We start from the raw sequence: 25,641 nt of genomic DNA, 5'->3' as shown, positions 1-25,641 counted from the left end.
TAACTTCCTAACCACGTGATACAGTAGAACCAAAGATATAACAAATTGACAAACTTGAAATAGTTCAATAGCTGACACTTCTATCGAGACGGGTAAAAATGTGTTTGGGAAATTGATGATGTACAGTAATACGACACACCTGCCAGTCTCTTTCCCGCTAATTCTAACGGATTTTAGACACACATTATCTAACGGAGAAAAATAGTTGACATGCACAGTTTAGCAGTTGTTTAACTTCTCACAGAAATGGAACTAGCACTCATATTTTAAACAACTTTCTCTCTTTCCATTTTCCGCTATCTGCATTAACAACGAAGTTTGTCTATGTCGCCATACTTTTGAATCACCCTGTATTTCTCGAATTCTGCTATATTCTACCATATAATAACAGATTTCTACAATTCTACATTACATCTTAGTCTGAAATTGTACGTTCGGAATCTGCAAGTTGTGATGGACGGGAACAATCGTGGGACAGCTTTTTTCCTTCGTTTATTCAGTGTCTATCTCCCTGCCAACGAAAAAGAAGTATTGATTGTTCAGTCTGTCTTAAGACATATTCATTGCTATTTGAAATTGCAATTTTAATCAAAATAAATGCGTTAGTACGTAAACAAAGCGTTTCTGGAAATGTGTTTATTAACAAAATATGATCACATGGTACCCATCTACCTACCACCGAGCCTTGTAACATAATTTACATTCTGTGGCGTTAAAAGTTGTGTAATCAAAATGTATTTTTTTTATATGTCTCAGTGAAACGTACAGCAGAGTCCGTATAGGTCAGTTTCTGTCAGATGCGTTTCCAATTCACTGCGGGCTAAAGCAAGGAGATGCACTATCACCTTTATTTTTTAACTTTGCTCTAGAGTATGCCATTAGGAAAGTCCATGATAACAGAGAGGGTTTAGAATTAAACGGGTTACATCGGCTGCTTGTCTATGCGGATGACGTGAATATTTTAGGAGAAAATCCACAAACGATTAGGGAAAACACGGGAATTTTACTTAAAGCAAGCAAAAAGATAGATTTGGAAGTAAACCCCGAAAAGACAAAGTATATGATTATGTCTCGTGACCAGAATATTGTACGAAATGGAAATATAAAAATTGAAAATTTATCCTTTGAAGAGGTGGAAAAATTCAAATACCTGGGAGCAACAGTGACAAATATAAATGATACTCGGGAGGAAATTAAACGGTTAATAAATATGGGAAATGCCTGTTATTATTCGGTTGAGAAGCTTTTATCATCCACTCTGCTGTCAAAAATTCTGAAAGTTATAATTTATAAAACAGTTATATTACCGGTTGTTCTGTATGGTTGTGAAACTTGGACTCTCACTTTGAGAGAGGAACATAGGTTAAGGGTGTTTGAGAATAAGGTGCTTAGGAAAATATTTGGGGCTAAGAGGGATGAAGTTACAGGAGAATGGAGAAAGTTACACAACACAGAACTGCACGCATTGTATTCTTCACCTGACATAATTAGGAACATTAAATCCAGACTTTTGAGATGGGCAGGGCATGTAGCACGTATGGGCGAATGCAGAAATGCATATAGAGTGTTAGTTGGAAGGCCGGAATGAATAAGACCTTTGGGGAGGCCGAGACGTAGATGGGAAGATAATATTAAAATGGATTTGAGGGAGGTGGGATATGATGATAGAGACTGGATTAATCTTGCTCATGATAGGGACCAATGGCGGGTTTATGTGAGGGCGGGAATGAACCTCCGGGTTCCTTAAAAGCCAATAAGTAAGTAAGTTTTTAATTTCAAGTCAGTATTTAAAAATCGCGTGTTCGAACTTCCTCTTCTCTCTATTATCCTTGTTCTTTCTTTTTCACCATTTGATCTGTTCCGACACTCCTCTCGATGATTAAGAATCAAGAGTAAAAAAAAATAAATAAGTAAAATAAAATAAAATAAAATAAAAAAGTCCACACCTGTGGAGTAACGGTCAGCGCGTCTGGCCGCGAAACCAGGTGGCCCGAGTTCGAATCCCGGTCGGGGCAAGTTACCTGGTTGAGGTTTTTTCCGTGGTTTTCCCTCAACCCAATACGAGCAAATGCTGGGTAACTTTCGGTGCTGGACCCCGGACTCATTTCACCGGCATTATCACCTTCACTTCATTCAGACGCTAAATAACCTAGATGTTGATACAGCCTCTCCAGAACTCTTAAAACTCACTGTCGTTAAATTAGAAGTGCACAAATAATTATTTACGTCAGAGAGAGTTAAAAAGCATGGGGCTCTTATCCCACTCGGAAGACTGTAAGAAGGATAGACCTATTAACATCCTGCATTGCAGAACTTCCTTGCCAAATTCGCCCATGATTTCGTTCCACTTTTAGCTTCGACTGGAACGGCTACTCAAAAACTCTCGTCTGCTCCCGACTCGATTCCGCCGCAGTTTCTCCCATTTCGCCGCAGAAAGCTTCTTGCCCCCACACCCACTTTCCGCCCTTCTGCCTTCGAACTTCGAGACCGTGGGCGTCGTGGTCACTACACTTCGGTTCCAGACACTGCGAAGTCGTAGGAATGTTTCGTGTCAAGCGAAGTTCATGAACATGGCTGAAGCCGTTGCCCCCTTTAGTAAGCACAATAGACAATGGGCTTCATCCAGAGAATTAATAATCCTACGTAGAGAACAATGAATATTAAAAACTAGACACAACGATTTCATTGATTTCCTCTGAGCCTTGGAAACGATGTAGCTACAAAAAAACTGTGCCTCTCTCTGTTAGAAGTGTTGAAAATTCCGTCATTATCACCCATTTTCATTCAATACTTACCCATATATCAGTGATGTCAAAGCAAGCGCATTTTTCTGACCTTGACGTCGTGCGCGGGCAGCAAGCGCTAAGTATGGAAAGAGGAAGGGTTGTGTATATGAATAAGCAAACTGTTGGATTAAGAAAACAGTGGTGCACAAACTTCAAACGGAACGTGAAATTTTATGTCGTTATTTTTATATGGCTTCTTTCTGTTTAATATTATCTATATTGTCTATAAAACAAAAGTACTAACACTGATTTCTTAATATTGCACTTGTGTTTTAAATCTTAATAACATAATAGAGAGTTAAGAAGGAATATTCACTTAAATTCCATAGCAGTATAATATTATACTGTATTAAGTGAATGAAACACATCATTCATAAAGAAAGCGATATTCCAAAGAAAGAGATTGAGTATGACATGATAAGTAGGAATTTATATTCATGGTATCTTTAGCCTTACAAAAGTAATCAATAAACTAATCAAAACAATATTACAGTACAAAGCAAAGTTACCTAGGTACTGTATCTGTTTTAAGTGTAACTAATATTACGTAACAAAACTCTTATCGCATTATGCTTTTAAGGTGATATTTGTGAGCAACTTCCTATCATCAGAATATTAAATTATTTTCTCGAAATCTGCTGAAGCTATAGAGCTCACATTTTTACAACACGTGGGAACGTATCTTTTGCTTATGATGTAACAGTAGTTGATTTGTTAATTCATTTCCTTACAAACAATTTCCATGCGATTATTTTCAAAAATTTTCAATACACTATCTTCAGTAATACGTATATACGGTATATTAGATTTACGAAAACATTCTGTAAGGCTACTAAATAAATAGGCCTATACCTGAAAATTTCACTTTTCTATACGAAAAGTTGAGAAAATATTTCTTTTGAATAAAAAAATCAAACTTGTGAAAAATGAGCATTAAAATTAAAACTTACATTCTTATAATACACTTATACTTCTCAGGCAAATCTAAAAATTAACATGGATAGAATTTTAATAAGTTCTCTTCCCTTTACCTATTGAATCAGTGCTGGCCATCCCTGAATATAGCTCGACCAAGCGGCATATACTACCTCTTTCGTCTATCTCTTTCCTTTCCGCTGTAAAGCGCTCAGGCTCTCCTGAGCTCTAAAGCGCCCGCTTGCTCCTGTGGGCATCAATTGACGCCTGCCATATATCATCGCTGCACCTTCAAAATTCGTTGTGCGTTTTTTATAAAGATTTTGCAGGATGAAGAATAAAGCATTGTCACTTTCAACTTCCTTGATTTTCAGAGTTACTTCCGGTATAATATCAATCATTACATGATAAATGATGAAATTATAACGAAAATAGCTTTGAATATCAAGGGAATTAAAAGTGACAGTGTTTTTTTCTCGTGCAAAATCGTTTTAAAAACAAACGCAGGACTTCGGAGGCGCAGCGACGATATTCTTTATTGTCTATATTCTTAGTATGTTTCAACTCGTGATCATCAATTTCTAGATCTTCCGACGTGTCTTTTTATTGCTTTTATTTGTGCCCGGTGTGAGATTCTTAGACACAGAAAGTGTATACTGTTCTCTTTCTGCCTAGAATTTAAAACCTTTATTTTAAATTTATCACTAAGGAGGCATTGAGAATAATATTTTTAGCTTTAGTACAATCATTAATACATATGGTATAATAAATTGGGGTGGAGTAGCATCATCTGTACTTAATCCATTAATTTTATTACATAGAAGATTAATAAAAATTTGTCTGATCAAAAATATGGATTACTCAACAAATTTAGTGTAATAATAATAATAATAATAATAATAATAATAATAATAATAATTATTATTATTATTATTATTATTATTATTATTATTATTTATTTATTTATTTAATCTGGCAGGCCTTCTCTTCCGCCCAGCCAGACTCTAATTCTAATTGAATGCAATTGCTTACATAGTTATTACATTAATATCTAGATCATAAAACAACATGAAAGTAAATAATGAAAGTTGGATAAGTAATGTTAGTGTGACAATAATAAACATTGGTAAGAAATAGTGATGATAATAATAATAATAATAATAATAATAATAATAATAACAATGAGATAATTTAGATATTTATCTGTGATATATATAACCATTAAGCATTGAGAAAATTGAAACAGCTATTATTGTTAACAAGAATTTTTAGAAAAATATTTCGTTAGTCTATTCTTAAATTGGTTTGATGTCTGACAGTCCCTGACATTACTCGGTAGGGAATTCCAAAGTCGAGGAACAGCCACAGTGAAAGAAGATGAATATGAGGATGTTCGGTGGGAGGGAATGGATAATATTGAGGAGTGTTGTGATCGTGTGTCTAGGTTATGATGGGTGGATAAATTTTGAAAACGGGACGCAAGATATACAGATTTTAAAGTATTAACTATTGAAGAAATTTATAAATATAGTTTGCTAATAAATAAAACGTAAATCTAATCGACATGAATATCATACTGAAGACAAAAGTCTATTTTCCCATTGATTGAGCCTAAATGTCATACAAGGGCAGCACTTAAACATGGTGCTAGTTTCGGCCCAAGACTTTATAATAAAATTACAAATCATTTTCCAAATATGAAATATTTTAAAATTGAACCTTTTAAAAAAGAAATTTATATAATTATTCATGATATATAATATTATCAAATGTGTGTATTTTTTACCTTTTTATTTCTGTCGACTATATTCAATCGAAGTTATTTTGCCGCTAGGTGGCAGGCATATTATCAATATTATGCAGAGTCACTATCTGATACCTAGCGTTTACTCGCGCATGTGTTGATTCGACAGGCAGTGTAAGCAGCCATAAGATGTGATCCAGCAGGCAGTGCAATAGAAACAGGAACTCAACAATAGTAACGGCCTACTGGTATATCCAAAGATCCTAATACACGATATGACCACAGTCTAGTACATACAGTCACGAAGCTTGAGTTGTGAGGTTGCTAGAAACAATAGACTGTGCCGGGACTATTTCGCATTGTCTGTAATGCGGCGATATTAGCGATCCTAGTGGTTAGCAACTATCTATGGATGCATATTTACTACGTATTGAGCTTCGTGACTGTATATACTAGACTGTGATATGACCATAGATGTTAAAAACGTGTATAAATAAACTTAACAAAAGGAAAAATAGAATACGGTAGCTGTTATCTAGAGAGACAAAATCTTGCAGCCCTTTCCGAGAATTGCCTTGCGTGTGCAAATCATATCTTAAGGGAAACAGTTTAAATGAATGAATGTTTTCTAGGAAATGAATGCAGTCAGTTTCTGGTTATAATACTGTTTGTGTACAAACACGGTGTGGTATGTGGTTATAAATCTTTTGTAAATGAAGCTGGGAAATTATGTGGTGTTTTCTATTTGTTGACGAACCATTATTACTATTCTTGTCCTGTGATATAAGAAGGTTACTCGGGTTATGAGAAATTCGCAGGCATCAAGTGCAATTGTCTGCAGAGGCCTTGTTTGAGGTTACCACACTTCAAGGCTACTCTCTTATGAAGATACGGTCAGTAATAAGTATTATTCAAATATTGAAGGCATATTTAAAGTTTTTATGGCATGTGGAGCATTATTGATTTTTAGTGGCGTACACAAGGGCTAAGGCGTAGCCCGACAGCTGCGGGGAAGTCACAGTTGTGGGTTCATATCCCGTCTAGGACATGAATATTTTGCCGTTTCTATTATATTTTTTAGGGATAGGACAAGCTTTTGGGGTCAAAGATTTCGATGATGTTTCGAATGGAAGTTTTATCAACAGTAATCTCACTAGAGGGTTCGATTTATCTTGAGAAAATCAAAACTCGAGTTGAATTTAATCGACTATTACACGATTAGAAGAATTAAGTACTCTAATACAATAAAATATTAATTGATTTACTAAAATTCTATTTCACTAATGTTTGCTCCACCGAAACATTTGAACGGAGCTGCCATTTTCAGTTGACTGTCTATGTTGTAAACAAATGACGATCGCAAAGCATTTGTTATAGTGCAGTGAGGAATTTGCAGTTTGAAATGTTGGCAAACAAAGAAACAAATTGTAGGAAGGTGATAAAAACAGGAGAAAGTATAATATAAAGATTAGAAGAAATAAAGTACTCTAAAATATTAATTGATTTACTGAAATTCTATTTCACTAATGTTAGCTTCACCAAAACGTTTGAACGGAGCCGCCATTTTCAATTGACTATGTTGTAAACAAATGACGGTCGCAAAGCATGTTTTATAGTGCCGTGAAGAATTTCCAGTTTGAAATGTTGGCAAACAAAGAAACAAATGCTAGGGTAGTGATAAAAACAAACAAATGCTAGGGAAACTATAAAATTAAACACATTCTAGACAAACGATAAAATTGTGCGATAAGCAGCCATGATTGGTTGAAAGACGTCCTTTCGTATCATTTTATTGGTCAAAAGTAGTATGACGTAGTAAAAGTGAAATAGTCTATTTAAAAACTAAAGTGTAAAATCACAAAAAAATATATATATATTTTTTCTTCTGCTGCAACAGGCATTTTTCTTATCAGGACTTAATAGGAATGAAATAATTGATGTTTAAATTGTCTAAATCAATAAATGTTAGTTTATTACTCTATGTAAAAACAGTTTTCTACATTACATATTTTACATGTAAATTACACGTAAAATACGTATAGGTAATTTACTCGCCCAACCCTGCCATTGGTTATTAATGAAAAAAAAATTCGCTCCAACTCCGGGGATCGAACCCGAGACCTCCAGTTTTACGCACTGGGTACTCTAACCATTGAGCTACGTCGAGGGTGAATCCACACCGGATCGAATCTTTCTCCTCTTGTACTTTGCCTTAGTGGCCTTACTCCATGTTCGACATAGGCGTATATATTAAGTCGTTACACAAGGATCGAACTCATTTGAATGACTTGGTGCCCGGGACTCCACAGAATATGCGCGCTGTTGGGCGAATAATGTGTTAACCAATAGGTAACGATATTCTACAAACTTCTAAATTTACTTCGTTAGGTACGGGATAGTAAAATTTCGACATATCGAAATACGTTATTTTTCTAAAGAAAACAGCATGCTTGTTCATTTATCTCTACTTACGCCATATATTCCTTATATTTTGCATGCAGGTCTAGAAAATATCCTTAGGCCTAAATGAACAAAAAGCTAAACTAGCGTTGCGTTTGAAAAGTTTAAAGTAAGGCGTAGGAAAAATACAAAATTCAAGTTCTGTGAAGCACTTGGTAGAGCAACGTTGTTTGGGAAGTCATGTTGTGAAATAAGTGAGCTGTGATTGGTAGAAGGAAACTAAATGGGGAGAACAAGGGAACAACTGCATGAAAAAACTAGAACAAAATTCAGAGACAATCCGCATTATATTAGACATACATCATTAATTAATTTCATATTTAATGACAATATGCAATTCATTATTATTATTATTATTATTATTATTATTATTATTATTATTATTATTATTATTATTATTATTATTAAAGTCCAGGATAACAGGCAGGGTTTGGAATTGAACGGGTTACATCAGCTTCTTGTCTATGCAGATGACGTGAATATGTTAGGAGAAAATCCACAAACGGTTAGGGAAAACACGGGAATTTTACTTGAAGCAAGTAAAGCGATCGGTTTGGAAGTAAATCCCGAAAAGACAAAGTATATGATTATGACTCGTGACCAGAATATTGTACGAAATGGAAATATAAAAATTGGAGATTTATCCTTCGAAGAGGTGGAAAAATTCAAATATCTTGGAGCAACAGTAACAAATATAAATGATACTCGGGAGGAAATTAAACGCAGAATAAATATGGGAAATGCCTGTTATTATTCGGTTGAGAGGCTCTTATCATCCAGTCTGCTGTCCAAAAATCTGAAAGTTAGAATTTATAAAACAGTTATATTACTGGTTCTTCTGTATGGATGTAAAACTTGGACTCCCACTCTGAGAGAGGAACATAGGTTAAGGGTGTTTGAGAATAAGGTGCTTAGGAAAATATTTGGGGCTAAGCGGGATGAAGTTACAGGACAATGGAGAAAGTTACATAACACAGAACTGCACGCATTGTATTCTTCACCTGACATAATTAGGAACTTAAAATCCAGACGTTTGAGATGGGCAGGGCATATAGCACGTATGGGCGAATCCAGAAATGTATATAGAGTGTTAGTTGGGAGACCGGAGGGAAAAAGACCTTTAGGGAGGCCGAGACGTAGATGGGAGGATAATATTAAAATGGATTTGAGGGAGGTGGGGTATGATGATAGAGACTGGATTAATCTTGCTCAGGATAGGGACCGATGGCGGGCTTATGTGAGGGCGGCAATGAACCTCCGGGTTCCTTAAAAGCCATTTGTAAGTATTATTATTATTATTATTATTATTATTATTATTATTATTATTATTATTATTATTATTAAATATATTTCTTTTGCTAGCAAATTGTACTCTAAGGTAGGAATCAGAAAGTAATTTCGTAATACTGAATATTTCGTTGTGCTGGCTTTCGTTATAACGATTATATTATATCGCGTGGCGGCTCTTCACTTTCCATTCGGAATGTAGATAAATTGTTCAAGTGGCAAGATAGTGCAAAGCTTAAGTTTGCCACCCACCTGACCTTGCGTAACGCCATGGTGCAGGAGACACGAAGAATTTGATGCAGTGATAAGTTATTCCTAAGGAAAATGTTATTTTTCTTGATGTGACTGTTGTATTCTTGTCGGAATCGGGTGAAAGAAACTTCAGCATAGAAGACAAAAACGGTGTAGTGCTACATCACAGACGTATCCGAGATTCCACAGCGTGCTGTGACGTATGTTTTGGTGCGATGTAATCTTTTGTGTATCAGAGTGAAAATTACAGTAGAATGTGTTGTTTCGATTCTCTTTGCGTATGTTCGTCTTTCTTTAGTCTGAAATTCCAAACATAGAATAGAGAAATAATTCGTGTGGACTAACAATCACGATAATTTAACATAAGTTATAATAAAAAAATTATTTTAATATTTTGAAATTAAGATAACTTAAGTGTGTTAAGTTATCAGGTCAAAGCCGATTACGTGTATTTGATCCTGATTTAAATGTAGATTGAATAATCAGAACATTTTAATAATAACGGAATTTTAATCTTAAATGTAATTTTATGTATTTAACATTAATGAAAATTGTTTCGAAATAAATTAAAATATACAAGAAAAAACTTATACTTAAAGCAACTTAGGGTAGAAAAGAAGAAAAATAAAATTGGTCTTGAAAACACGACAAAAATGAAGGTAAATAAAATTAATTAAAATTATTTATTTATTTATTTATTTATTTTGGTTTGTTTATTATTTATTTGTTTATTTTTATCTACTTATTTATTTGTCCTTTTTGTTTATTTATTTAATTATTTGTTTATTTTTACTTATTTATTTACATTTATTTTATTTATTTGTTTTTATTATATTTATTTATTTTAATTATTTATTTTTGTTTATTTATTTGTTTATGTTTGTTTATTTGTTTATTTACTTTCATTTTTTGTTTTTATAACCAATTTTCTTTATTTATTTATTTATTTATTAGTTTATCTTTTATTTATTTATTTTGTTTATTTATTCATTTGTTTGTTTCTTTATATTTATTTATTTTAATTAATTATTAATTTATTAATTTATTTAGTTAGTTTATTTATTCATTTATTTGTTTCTTTATATTTATTTATTTTAATTAATTATTTATATATTTGTTACTTGTTTGTTTCTTTATTTATTTGTTTATTTAGTTATTTACTTAGTTGTTTGTTTATTATTATTTACTTTTCATTCAGTTGTTTATTTACTTATGTATTTATTTGAAATTGAATTGTTTATTCATTTTTATTTTTTGTTCTATATTTGTTTCTTTATTTAATTATTTGTTTATTTTTGTTCACTTATTTAGTTTGTTTATTTATTAATTTATTTGTTTGTTTATATATTTGTTTTTTCAGTTGTTTATTTATTCTTATTTATTTTTTTATTTATTTGTTTATTTATTTACGTATTTGTTAAATTATTTTGTTTATTTATTTCTTAACTTTGTTAAGTTATTTGTTAGTCTGTTTGTTTATTTATTTAGGCTATTTATTATTTATTTTCTATAGTATTTGTAATCATTCATTCATTCATTCATCCATTCATTCATTCAGCCTTACTACGAACAGTTTATGCATCCTGAAAGAGTTTTTTTTTTCTCTTAAAGATACGAACGACTTGAGCTTCTATTTCCCATGCTGATAATCCTGGTTTGAATCTTGGCGGATCCAAGTGAAAGTTGTATTTAAGGCGATACTTGGTGGTAGGCTCTGGCGGGGTACTCCTCCGACATTCCAACATTGCTCCATTAACCACACGCGGTTCTATACAGTTCACCTTCAATGGTTCACCGAGGGCAACGTTTACTGCGGAAAAGAGAACAACTTAGACGTATCGCTCACAGATGGGGATATTTGGGTGAATGTCATAAAGTCAGGTTGGATTAAACAAAACATTTTAAAGACAGATTATATGTAATGATTTTTTAAAGTATAAAGACTCGATCAGTGTAAATATTCTGACATAATTATTGTATTTAGAGTCAATATGGTTAGTAGTTCGTAATAACACTCACTAGTAAGTAGGTCTATACTTAGATATAAAGAACGCACGTATGTGGTGGTAACGTGCGTCCCTATTTGTTATTTTCTGTTTCTTTCTTGACTAACTTTCTCTCCATTTGGCAGGAAAGAGCTTAGGTCATCTTTTTGAGAATAATTCCATCTTCTTTCGTATAATTTTATATAATTACATTAAAAAATTAAGCTTAAACATTGTAGAATTAAGTACATAATTTCTGCCATATATAATACGTTAACATAATAATAATAATAATAATAATAATAATAATAATAATCATCATCATCATCATCATTACTGCATAAATAGGGAATTTGGTCATGTAACTACTTTTTTTTTAAGAATCGGAATTTTATATTTTGGGCGTGAAAATGTTTCCACTCAAGAATAAAATGTGAAGTAGCTTTTAGTAGCAATAATACTGTACTTTCAATTTAAAGTTTTAGTTCAGAAATCTTCAATAAATACGTGTTCGCATTGTTTTGTTTCTGAAAACTTACATCTCGGTATGGTTTACGGTAGTTTGATTCCAATTATATGATTAGCATGTCGAACCCATTTGCATTTGTAATTCTTCAAATGTCTAAATGTAAATTTTAAGTTCGTTCATAATTTCCTTTGTTATCTTGTCATATGTAGGCTACATCTCCGTTATTCTGATGAACTTCATCTCTGCACCTGTTAGTCTTGATTTATCTTGTTCCATAAGGTAAATAATAAAAGCTAATATATTGTACTAGTGGCTTGTGTAGCAAATGCTGCTGCAAACTAAGTTCGTTAGACGTTCAAATAAAAATGTTTCAGATTTATTTTCAATGAAGAATACTTGTCTTTTTGATAGTTATTTGCTTCCATAATAATGAAACATACTCCCTCTGAATGGATTTTTTTAGGCCAAATACTTTCTCTTGAACCTATCCAAATTCAGTTTTTGAGTTTCAACGCGAAAACGCAAGTATCAATGTCAGGACGATAGCAGTAGCTATTTCAGGTCATTGTGGATTGTAGGCGAAAGTTAAAAAAATGTCAGGATTGCTAAGCTTTCGAACAATAGCATTTTCGTATAGCTGCTGCATGTAGAACTTGAAATGTAGAGCGTAAAATCATTTTATCCTACTAAGAGATCTTGCTGAAATGATCTGGAGACTACAAAATTTTCTAGGCCTCTTATTTTATCAGTAAGTAATACCTTTTGATCCTTCCTTAGGAACTGTAATTTTTGTGCTCTGTCGAGCCAATACTGAAGACAATGACACATATCAATATCTACACTACACCGCCATTAAGTATATGAAAAAGACCCAACCCCACTGGGCTAAAAAATATTTGATTTTTAATAACAATATTATTATCTTACTTAAGTTTTGTAGTTATATATAGCAGCCACTCAGTAAATTATAGAAATGAAGATCTAAATTAAGATATTCTCTACATTTATTTACATAACCTCAAAACGTTTCACTTTTATGTCATCAATATAGTATCAATATTATGTACAATTAATGAAAAAATAGATGCATCATGATATTAACTATAATAATATTTAATTTCTAATGATAATAATGTCATCAAACCACCTCAAGTTTCGTAGATTTGAATATCCAATCAGAAAATTGTTATACACTGCAGAATCAGTTTTTAATAACAAATTGAATTGAGCTCTAAATATGTCGGCAATCCTGCAGGTCATGGCCTTCGTGTAATAGCCTATTGTTTATTGTAGTTTGTGACTTGTTCTGAAATTCAATCAAGTCGGCCGTGATTCGATAAAATTAGTTCTCAAAACTGACAACAGATGGATTTTGGAAAATAGGAAAATTATGTAGGAAAATTGACATTTCACTGAAAACTACTACTTTTCTGAAAAACTATGGGTTCCAAGCTTCAAAATGAGGGGTCACTCATTAAAATCCGTTCAGCCGTTTTCCCGTAATTTCCATTACCAGTTCAAATTATATATATAGATTTTTCTAGGCTGGCATGTTATTCAACTGCAGATTCAGATACTTAGTACTAGGTAGCAATGTCACGAATAGCAAATGTAACGCATAAAATAAAATTTCGTATTATGTGACACTAATTACACTCTCTGCACTTAAAAATAAATCCAAGTTATATTATTGTGCATATGTCCGTTCTTCCTTCTCTAATAATATGTCCACTTTCTACAATACAGACCATTATTCTTCTGAACAAAACAGCAATTCGTAATGTAACCGTGAATAAATACGTATGATTTGAAAACAATAGAATTAGCTTGTGGAGACTTATATAACGTGAAATGTAAGAGTTCGTAGGTCATGTCATCTGAAACAATTTGTTCGTGTCAGAACAGCCTCCGGTGGTCAAATTTATCCTTTTCGTTGGGCGTCGGGGAACGCCAGACTTAAATTTCAGTGTTGTGTAACTATACAGACATAAAAGGGTGTATTTAATTATTAATTTCGTCGGAGATGTGCGTCTGTTTTGTGACATACTGCCTGCAATATTTCCTTAATAGAATTTGAATCAATACAGGATAGCTCTGCGGACTACGTGGAATTGCGACATATCAACCATACGCAATTAAATTTACTTTTTTATGTACAGTATTTATCCATATATTTTACATATAGATTTTTTCACTTTTGCTACGAAATACAGAGGAATTATTATGTGGTACGTGTAAAACAGACTTTTCAATAATTGTCCTCAGAGCCAAGTTTTCTTAGTCATATCGGCAGACCATCAATTTGTCATTATGTCGTGTGGTCATTCTATTTGAATCGATGAGTTCAAAAAAATCAACAATTTCAAAAAAAAAAAAAAAAAAAAAACTTAATTGTTCGATATAGGCCTACAACAGAGATACGAAGGTTTCTATTTTTTTTTTCCGAACTCAAATGGGTTTAGTTCTTCGGTATCGTTTAAAAAGTAACTTTTGTAGGCTTTGGATATGACTTGTTTTCATACAATAGAATATTATACACACTGCCTCCTGGATCGCATCTACACAGCTATATGATGCGATCCAGCAACCAAAGATTATATATTAAGAGAGAGAAACGTATGATTTTTCCCAAAGTACATGATTGTGGTCCGATTCCCTCGGGCTACAAATGTATCGAGGGGAAAAAGTGTTTTTCAATTCCGTGGTGTATAGCCTATACTTTGTTTTTTCAACGACCGGGAGTAAATTATCGAATTTTATTTCTGAACTTTTCTTGTTATTGAAATTCGCTGGAACAATTTTATTGTGTAAAAAAGATAATATACACAGTGGGCCAAGAAAAAGGCACAAAATTTAAATTGTTATATTCCAGTAGCTAATGATTTCACTTGAAAGTTTATTTCACAGGCAAATTTCACAGTCTTTGTAGATCTGGAAAGTATTGTAATATTTAATTTTATACCATTTATTAAACATTATTTTTTATTTTTTGTAAGGCAGTGCAAAATCGATCGTTTTTGCCGAACTAAGCATTATGGTCTTACGAGTTCAGCAGGCCAAGCCGTTTGTTGTGCTATCGTCATTTGTTTTCTTCCGTTTTGAGTTCTCATTTTGTGAATAATGGGTCGCTTAACGAACGAAGACAAGATTTTCATTAAACATTTGCACCAATATGATAATTTATCTGCCCGTCAAATTGTAAGGAACCACGCTCAGCGAGAATGGACTGTTTCAAGTGTACAACGATTGATTAGCAAGATACGGACATGATATCCCTCCTGAGAGATTATTGCGTGAAAGATCGCATTTCTCAGATTCTCGGATGGTTTCCGCTGGAGTTTCAAACGAGATCTTAATCCTATGGACTATTTTGTATGTAGTCAACTACAAAAAGCAGTTTACTACAAAACAAGAATTCGTAATATTGAACATTTAAGACAACGCCTTCTTGAATGTTGGGACCGGCTTGATCAAAGACAGATATCCAGAGCTATTGAACAACGGAGAAAACGCCTACAAATGGTTGTGCGGGAAAATGGCGGTCACATAGAGCATCATTTTTAATTTTGATTATTTGAAAGATCATTAATTATTATTAATTTTACCGACATTCAGTTTCTGGATTTTGAAGTAATAAATTGTCTTCAAAAACCACATTTTTCGCATCTTTGTGTATTGACCTCCATAAGATTTTAATTGTGCCTCAAAAAACATAATAAAAAGTCCTGCTCATCTTTAAAGTCTACACTTTCCAACAGTGTATTCATTATAAATTAATGTTATGTATTTCTGAAAATAGAGTATTTCTAATTTTGTGCCTTTTTTTATCCACCGTGTATATGCTGCACAGATGCAAAGAAAGTATCATAGCAACAACGCCTGATATTTTTCATTGTTAATATTTCTCTCTCCCTACGGAAGAAATGTTGCATTTCTTTCCCGATTTTGGTAACCTAGAAAACGAAATTTACACTTGACCGTGGAAAAAATAGATTAATTTGCACATTTTCACTTGAAAATTTCTATTTTCACTAGATCGTTAAAGAGATGCATATCAGATTACAGTAGAAAATTACTATTAACAATAAGAAACATGAAATTAAAAATATGTATAGTGAACACTAGCTCATTAAATACGAATTTAGCTACCCAGGGAGCATTCGTTTTTGTGCAAGAATAAATTCGTTTAATATGTTTCTAAATTAGTCTTGAATGCATTCCTTAACAAATCACTCCAAACCAATATGAATATAACGTGGATTGCGTAGGAAGGTAATTTTTTGTGTTGGCCTCATTACGCATATTTGTTTACGTAAATAAAACACATTAAAGGTAACAAGGTACATAGGCCTATATGTTTAATATGATGCAGATTGTCTCTGAATTTTGTAGCTATTAGTTTTTTTCATGCAGTTGTTACCTTGTTCTTCCCATTTAGTTTCTCTCTACCAATCACAGCTCACTTATCTCACAACATGACTTCCCAAACAACATGGCACCTCCTGTCCTACAAAGTGCTTCATAACACTTGAATTTCGTACTTTTCCTGTGCCTTGCTTTAAACTTTTCAAACGCAATATTAATTTAGCTTTTTATTTTATTTAAGGATATTTTCTAGACCTGCATGCAAAATATCAGGAATTTATGATGTAAATAGAGATAAATGAACAAGCATGCTCTTTTCTTTATAAAAATAACGTATTTCGATATGCCAAAATTTTACTACACCGTACCTAAGGAAGTAAATTAAAAGTCCCTAGAATTTCACTAACGATCAAGCTACATGCAACTCGCAAATCGGGACTATTATCTTTTCGCTGTAAGAAAAATCCTAATATAAACAATAGCACGTGACTGAAGTGAAGCTTCATTGGCCGCTGTTTGGCGCCATAGATTCTCAGTACGTGTTCCCGCCTACTGTTGTACATTCTGTTTCATGTTAAACATTTCCCGCTACTCGTCAAGTAGGCCTAACCTCATTACTATGCATTTGTTTGCTTAGGAAACATTTATTTTATAATTACTATAATTAAATTATTTTTAAGTCTTATTTCTTCACAATGGACAGTTGACAATGCAAAAGCCATACTTCAGTACCACGTGCTTACGTGGACAACTACGAGCTCAAGTGACGCCAGCTTGTTACAAGAACAGACTACCTCGGTATTACTGTTGGTATTCATCCGCGTTCATAGTACATAACAAAATATAAAAGTACTTTTTATTCTACACAGCGTTTTACACATGAGTGAAGTTAAATTTTTATCATATTTAACAACTAGAATTCAATTTTTTATTTTCAAATAATACAATATTGTAATAAATGATCTTGCCCCCCTTATAAAAGATGTAGGTCATCCAATATTATTTGCAGATGACACAAGTATAGTAATTACAGCCGATAACTCCAACACATTCCAATCTTCAACAGAGGAAATTCTCTTTAAAATATGTGACTGGTTCTCAGTCAATAAATTAGTATTCAATTGTAACAAAACTAACATAATTCAATTTAAATCCTGTCCAAATTCAACGTCGCAAATTTCTAGCGCAATAATTAATAATAGATCCCTATTAGAAACAACAACAACCAAATTTCTTGGCTTAAAAATCGATAATGTGTTAAATTGGAAATACCATATTAAAGAAATTACCCCCAAACTAAATTCAGCTTGTTTTGCTATTAGATCTATGCAAAAGATAGTAAATATCAATACCTTAAAAACAATATACTTTGCATACTTCCACTCGGTAATGAGTTTTGGAATAATATTCTGGGGAAATTCCACAGATAGTAACAACATATTTCTATTACAAAAAAGAGTAATTAGAATAATAGTAGGTGCGAAATCTAGGGAGTCGTGTAGGACTATTTTCAAAAAACTACAAATAATGCCCATGGCTTGTCAGTATATATTTTCATTAATAGTCTTCCTCGTATGTAATCGTGAAAACTTTGTAACTAATTCAACAGTTCATAGCATAAATACACGTCAAAAAAATGACTTTCATACTCCATCGGCAAGTCTATCGTGCTATCAAAAAGGAGTGCGTTATATGGCAGTAAACATTTTTAATAGCCTCCCTATCGATATAAAAAATGAAACTCAAAACATAAAATTATTTAGGGCCAAATTAAAGAAGTACCTAATTTCTCACGCCTTCTATTCTGTAGGTGAATTCATGACATTCAGTAACACTTCATAAAATTGATACTAAAACTTTGTGTTGTACTAGTAGACTATATTGTAAATCTCGTTTGTATATATTTCATCTAGACTGTGACTATAAATTAAGACTTTATAATAGTATTAAGTTTTTTGACTTGTTCCATATTCTAGCTGTAAGCATGTATGAATACCATGGAATGTTAATAAATACAATACAATACAAATACGAACTATATTTTCCTGCGTCATGTGATTGTTTCGACTGGGAGCCAATCACGGGTATGACAGCAACGTGCTTATGTTTACATAAGGATTTTTCTTACAGCGAAAACAGTATAGTAGGCCTACTCATCATAATCTGGCAACCCTGGTGGGCATGCGACAGTGAGGAAAGTCCTGTTGAAGTACTTCGATTTCCTTTATCAACTATTCCTCCGCGCCTGCTAAGTTCCCTCCGAACGCTATCGCTCCGGTGATGTAACGAAGTTCCTCGTCTTCATGAGCCTGTTCGGATGGGTGCGGGGAGGTAATTGTTGGTTTACGATGAGTCATGTACTTCCGGTGTCTGCGAGCAGGGCGGAGCGCACAGTCGTTAGGATCTGTCGGCTGCAGCAGTTGGTAGTCTTGTCACATGCTCGTTTTATATCCGTCCATGCTTGGCGAAAAGCAAATAAAGTTTCGAAGACCTTTAAGTGAAATAAGCATCACTGATTGAATAGACTGTAGCAGGGTTCATTTAGACTCAAGTAGGTGGAGCATTACTATGAGAAAGCAGGCAAACAGCCCCACCTGTGTTTTATGTTTGTCTTGTACGATGCTGGAATTAAATTGCACTACCTTCATTGGAAACTGGTTCGCAGAAATCATTAGAGATATAGTCTATTGATTCTGACACTTTGGACGTTTTCATCCTTATTTTTCAAGATTGTCTTATTATTCCATTTGTTAACATTATTAGGAGATAAATAAACAATTTTGTGCGAGATCGTGCGTATTTGCTTGTTTTCCGCACAGAACCAATACGCGGTAAGTGTGAAATACCACATTCAGTATTCCCAACGTAACACACATAACAATTTCCCTCTTCTTACCGCTTAAGCGTGACAATCATTTCACTGCTTTAGGCTTTTAACATATTATATTTAGAGACGTTTAACATAGTAATAATTATAAATTGGAAACTTACCACTGCAATTTCACCTAAATTGCACTGTTAATTATTGTTTTTAAATATTTATAAAAATTAAGTAAACTCTGCTACTCCACGAAACTTACTGCATTCCTGATACAAGTAACATTAAGGAAGCCGTGAAAAAATCAACAAGATTCCAGATGCCGATGTTATTACAGCAATATGTTATATAAATAATATTGTTAAAATATTAAAATGAAAAATAAATCATTACATAACCTTACCGTTTGTTTCAAGTTCGCATCTATAGACTGGGGGGAAAAAAAAGACAAACGCATATCACGGCCTGCTGGAGTATAGTAAACACAGAAAACATTTTATAGCAACAATATTGAAGAAAGATATTTTGGTTTTCCGAAGTTGCCGTCATTAAACAGAAAGCAAGATGGAGATTTCATTGCAACTAATTAGAAATTCGTCTTCCAGGTATGTAATAAACGATCTTCGCACAAAATAATGTACGATACACGAGCGGTATGTTTGTTTTCATGTTCTCGGAAATTAAAAAAGCCCAACTACGTTTCGCTTTTTCAATCTTTTCCTCGAACATGAAAACGTCAACATACCGCTCTTGTAACGCATATTGCTATTACTGTTGAGATTAGCAAGCAATTAAGTTTCCCGAATACAGTAAAGACCAATTGAAACCGGAATAGGTTATGAGGCCTAAAAACAAAAAAATGATGATGATTTCATGATTATTGAACCTCGAAACAAATTCTGTGGCCGGGAGGAAAAAGGTCTTAAGTAAAAATTTTATACTTTTCAGGAAAGCAGTAGAAAGATTGAAATTGGTGTCAATTATAGAGTTTTTTTTTTTAATTAAGAGGTTTTTCCTGGATATTACTTGTTTATATTTCTTCTAAAATAGGTAATGTTGCTCATTTAACAATTTTCTTGATTATTTCCAAAAATAGCCGCACTTAAGCCCTTTTAAGACTAGAAGCCAAACTGAGTAGAAGGGACTATTTAAACATAAGACCTTTTTCATGTCAAAATAAATGAGAAATGTAAATTATTAGGAATGCAAAATGGGTCTTAAACAATTATGGGACTGTTTACCTGGTGCTTAAAGTTTTAAAAGGAAAGGGCGTCAGTATGTGATAAAATGGCTGAAATACAAGTTAGACCTTTTTAATAGGGAAGCATGGAAAGTAAACATGTGATGGTTTGTAAGGAATAAAGTATTAAATATTCTTAAGTCCTTCATTCTGTGTGTGCTCGATTCAAAAAGTACTTAGGACATTTGGTAACGCTCTATAAATCCAGTCAGGAGTCTTATTTGACTTTAGCCGTTTTACCAGATTGTAGAGAATTGTTTCCGCTTTCAGAATATATAAAAAATCTCATTTTCACAAAAAATTGACTTAAGACCTTTTTCCACCTGGTCACAGAATTCCTTCCATTATATCTAATTATTATTATTATTATTATTATTATTATTATTATTATTATTATTATTATTATTATTATTATTATTAATTGGTGTCCAATAGTTTTTAATGTAACTGTAGGTGTATTAATTTCATCTATTAAATATAATAGTCGTAATGATGGTACTGCAATAAAAATTTTATTATTATTATTATTATTATTATTATTATTATTATTATTATTATTATTATTATTGTTATTATTATGGGGCGGCCGGGTAGCTCAGTTGGTACAGCAGCTGGCTACGGACTGGAAGGTCTGGGGTTCGATCCCAGGTGGTGACAGGATTTTTTCTCGTTGCCAAACTTTCAGAACGGCCCCGAGGTTCACTCAGCCTCCTATAAAATTGAGTACCGGGTCTTTCCCGGGGGTAAAAGGCGGTCAGAGCGTGGTGCCGACCACACCACCTCATTCTAGTGCCGAGGTCATGGAAAGCATGGGGCTGTACCTCCATGCCTCCATTTAGTTTTCTCCCCAAGGGCAGGTATTTCACTGCAAACCCAGCTTTCTCCAGTCTCCTATTTTCTGCCTGCCTCTTAGTCTCCTCATATGATCCATATATCTTAATGTCGTCTATCATCTGATATCTTCTACTACCCCGAACTCTTCTCTATTATTATTATTATTATTATTATTATTATTATTATTATTATTATTATTATTATTATTATTATTATTATTATTATTATTATTATTTGTTAATTTATCTATTTATTTATTTATTTTTCTATATGTTTGTTTATTTACTTGCTTGCTTATTTATTTATTTATGAATTTGTTTACTTAGGTATTTATTTGTTTATTTATGATTTGTTTTATTTATTTTTATGCTTATTTGTTCCCATCAAGGCTTCGAGATACTGGGTACAGCTGGTAGCAATATTTTCGCGTGTAATTATGAATATATAAATTATTTTTTCTCCGTTTCTATCAAACACAGACTAATGTCCTTTGCACCGTGAGATAAACAAAACTATTGGTGATTTGTGAGCTGGGCACAGGGACAAATTATCTTTTATTGTTTTAATACAGGAATGGCAGAAAAAAAAGAGTATTTAAAAAAAAAATAATAATTTTCATTGTTCTAAATTCAGGAACCATTTATTCAGAAACTACTTAAGCTAAAGGGCTGAAATTTTGTTACTTCTTCAAAATGGACTACTATTTTAAAATATTTAATTCAAGAGTGAAAATATTGAGATACATGTCATCAAAAAAGTTTTGTGGAAACTGACTTATGTCACTTTTCCCGAGCACTACAGAATTAATACTTTATAATAGTATTAAGTTTTTTGACTTCTTCCATATTCTAGCTGTAAACAATGTATGAATACCATGGAATGTTAATAAATACAATACAATACCGTCCCGTTACCATGGTTACGCGTCTCTCGTGATTGGTTCATTTGAATGGTTGCCATGGTAACATGCTAAAGGCTCCATTTGTCAGGTCGGAAGTAGTTTTGGACACACCATAATGAAAACTTTAACGTCTGATCAGAACTTAATTACAAGGTTGGTTTGGATTCTTGATTAGTAATATGCGTTACAAGAGCGGTATGTTGAAGTTTTCATGTTTGAGGAAAAGTTTGAAAAAGCGAAACGTAGTTGCGCTTTTTTTTTAATATCCGAGAATTGAAAGAAAACATACCACTCATGTATCGTACATTATTTTGTGCGAAGATCGTTTATTACATACCTGAAAGAGGAATTTCTAATTAGTTGCAATGAAATCTCCATCTTGGTTTCTGTTCAATGACGGCAAATTTGCAAAGCAAAAATATCTATCTTCAACATTGTTGCTTTAAAATGTTTTCTGTGTTTACTATACTCCAGCAGGCTGTGATACGTCTGTCTTCCCCCCCCCCCCCCCCAGTCTATTATGAGTCTGGAATCTTGTTGATTTTTTCACGGCTTCCTTAATGTTACTTGCATCACGAATGCAGTAACTTTAGTGGAGTTGTAGAGTTTACTTAATTTTGCAAATATTTAAAAACAATAATTAACAGTGCAATTTAGGTGAAATTGCAATGGTAAGTTTTCAATTTATAATTATTACTATATTGAACGTCTCTAAAAATAATATGTTAAAAGCCTAAAGCAGTAAAATCAATATGTCACTTAAGCGGTAAGAAGAGGGAAATTGCTGTGTGTGTTAGGTTGGGAATACTGAATGTGGAATTTTAGACTTTCCGCGGATTGGTTTTGTGCGGAAACCAAGCAAATACGCACGATCTCGCACAAAATACAATACAGTACCGTCCCGTTACCATGGTTACGCGTCTCTCGTGATTGGTCCATTTGAATGGTTGCTATGGTAACATGCTAAAGGCGCCATTTGTCAGGTCGGGAGTAGTTTTGGACACACCATAATGAAAACTTTAACGTCTGATCAGAACTTAATTACAAGGTTGGTTTGATAGTTTTCCAGTGTTTAGAGGTTACTTAATATAAATTGTGATCTTTTTCAGGTTCAGATGCTCCAGCAACAAGTGAGCGTCCTGGCAGACAACCAGAACAACACAGATGACCGCTACACCCGTGCCAAGCAGGACAGCGCTGCCCTCCAAGCCAGAGTCCACATGCTGGAGGAACAGCTGCGGGAGTCCGAGCTTCGATCTGAAGAGCGCCTTCAGGAGGAGCAGAAGAGGCACAGGGAGATCATGGTGCGGGTGGAGCGGGAGAAGCAGCTCCAGATAGAGAACTGCACCATAAGGTCAGTCCGCACCCACGTGCTTTAATTATTTTTATTCAGGCGCTACAACTTATTAATGTCTGTGGCAAAAAGAACCAGACATAACTTATGATAGAGTGTCTGAAATTGAAAATCTTATATTTTGATAGACATATTCAAACGCTTTTATTACAAGTGCTGAAAGTTTTCCGGTAATTTTATTGAGCTTAATGGATGATAATTGAGGTCCCCAATAAAACAACAGCCCAAATTAAAAAATTATTTTTATTTAACGACGCTTGTAACTGCCGAATACGTCGCCGCTGTGCCGGAATTTTGTCCCGCAGGAGTTCTTTTACAAGCTTTCTCCATTTCCCTGTAACTTCATCCCTCTTAGCCCCAATAGTATTTTCCTAAGCACCTTATTCTCATACACCCTTAACCTATGTTCCTCTCTCAAAGTGAGAGTCCAAGTTTCACAACCATAAAGAACAACCGGTAATATAACTGTTTTATAAATTCTAACTTTCAGATTATTTGGCAGCAGACTGGATGACAAAAGCTTCTCAACCGAATAATAACAGGCATTTCCCATATTTATTCTGCGTTTAATTTCCTCCCGAATGTTATTTATAGGCCTGTTTGTTACTGTTGCTCCCAGGTATTTGAATTTTTCACCTCTTCAAAAGATAAATTTCCCATTTTTATATTTCCATTTCTTACAATATTCTCGTCACGAGACATAATCACATACTTTGTCTTTTCGGGATTTACTTCCAAACCTATATCTTTTTTCCCGTATTTTCCCTAATCGTTTGTGGATTTTCTCCTAACATATTCACGTCATCCGCATAGACAAGCAGCTGATGTAACCCGTTCAATTCCAAACCCTGTCTGTTATCCTGGACTTTCCTAATGGCATATTCTAGAGCAAAGTTAAAAAGTAAAGGTGATAGTGCATCTCCTTGCTTTAGCCCACAGTGAATTGGAAACGCATCTGACAGAAACTGACCTATACGGACTTTGTTATTTTCAATATAATGAAGTTTGAAAATAATAATATTGTAACACCCATGACATCTGGAATAGCTATCCTAGAATATTGCACGATTTTCGTGAATTACTCTGTGTGAATCTTTCAACACTGCTACATTTTAATTAATTCACAAAAACATGGGAATGTTGAAAACTCGAAAGTAAACAGCTCTGATACAACAGCAGGCCTGTAATATGTGAAACCATACGTTCCTGATGTCTGTTCTTGCTGTGGACACTCGTACAAAAAACTGATGATAGAAGCGTTGAAAATCAAACATCACTGAACTGTTTGCAGGTTACAAACACTGGAACTGGAGGGAGCGAGTCTGAGGGAGGAATCAACGAGACTTCGGGCGCAAGTTGAAAGGTTACGGGCGGAGAAACAAGCATCCGAGGAGCAGAGGGCGGAGGGGGGGTTAATGCTGGCCGCCCTCAGAGATGAGCTGCAGACATTGCGGGATGTGGAGCGGAGAGCCAAAGATGAAAGAATAGCAGGTGCACAGGTACGAAAAATATTAATGTGCTTAGTACTTAAACTACTTTTATTCTTCTCCCTGGAAATCATGAGATTTCCGTCTGGCGACGGCTAAAAATTCGTGTTTAATGTTAAAGTCAAAACTGGATTCAATTCTGAATAATTATTCTGATACTATATATCTTTTAACACAATATCACTTCGAAAAATGTAGTTTATTGCTTTAACGTGTTAAATACTAGGTTACGGTACCTTGTTGACTGGTTTCAGCCTGTTGTGGGCTATCTTCAGAACTGGGTGGTCCTGGTTTTCGCGCCTTCTGTTTGCGTTTCCTGTGGGGGTGTGTTTGTGTAGTGTAATGTGGAGTCAAAAAGCACAAGAAAACTGATACAACCCTAACATAAAGACAACATAATAAGAAAGACAAAATATAATTACAAAAAAACATAGGAATACAATTTCTATATAAATCACTCTGTATAATATGATATACGTAAATATAGGATATAAACCAGAGTGCTGCATTGGAGTTAAATCGCTCGCTTGAACTCGGTCGAGTGTCGCACCCTCGAGTCAGATACGATCGGTCGTGATACGCTCGTAATAAATAGAAGCACAGTACAAGGTCATCTCACCGACATGTCTCATCTTGTATGGAAGGCGACAGATAAGATACACATATGTTTTGCTCACACGGTAAAAATAAGGCTTTACTTTCTGCGTTTATGACAAACGTTTAATGGAACGTACCAAAACAGGA

At 33.7% G+C, this 25,641-nt stretch overlaps 1 protein-coding gene across 6 annotated transcripts in view; it reads left to right on the top strand.

Annotated features, from left to right (window-relative positions):
• Positions 1–25,641, top strand: part of nuf (rab11 family-interacting protein nuf) — a 791,668-nt gene that overhangs the window by 743,694 nt on the left and 22,333 nt on the right. For all 6 annotated transcript variants that reach the window (XM_069832014.1, XM_069832012.1, XM_069832013.1 and 3 more), the window contains 2 exons: positions 23,166–23,410; positions 24,702–24,909. In XM_069832014.1, the coding sequence (XP_069688115.1) occupies positions 23,166–23,410; positions 24,702–24,909 (453 nt within the window). The remainder of the gene's footprint in view (positions 1–23,165; positions 23,411–24,701; positions 24,910–25,641) is intronic.

This window comes from Periplaneta americana, chromosome 7 (assembly GCF_040183065.1).
Source record: "Periplaneta americana isolate PAMFEO1 chromosome 7, P.americana_PAMFEO1_priV1, whole genome shotgun sequence".
Classification (NCBI taxonomy): Eukaryota; Metazoa; Arthropoda; class Insecta; order Blattodea; family Blattidae; genus Periplaneta; species Periplaneta americana.
Note: the sequence above shows the minus strand (reverse complement) of the source record. Positions and strands in the feature narration are given on the sequence as shown.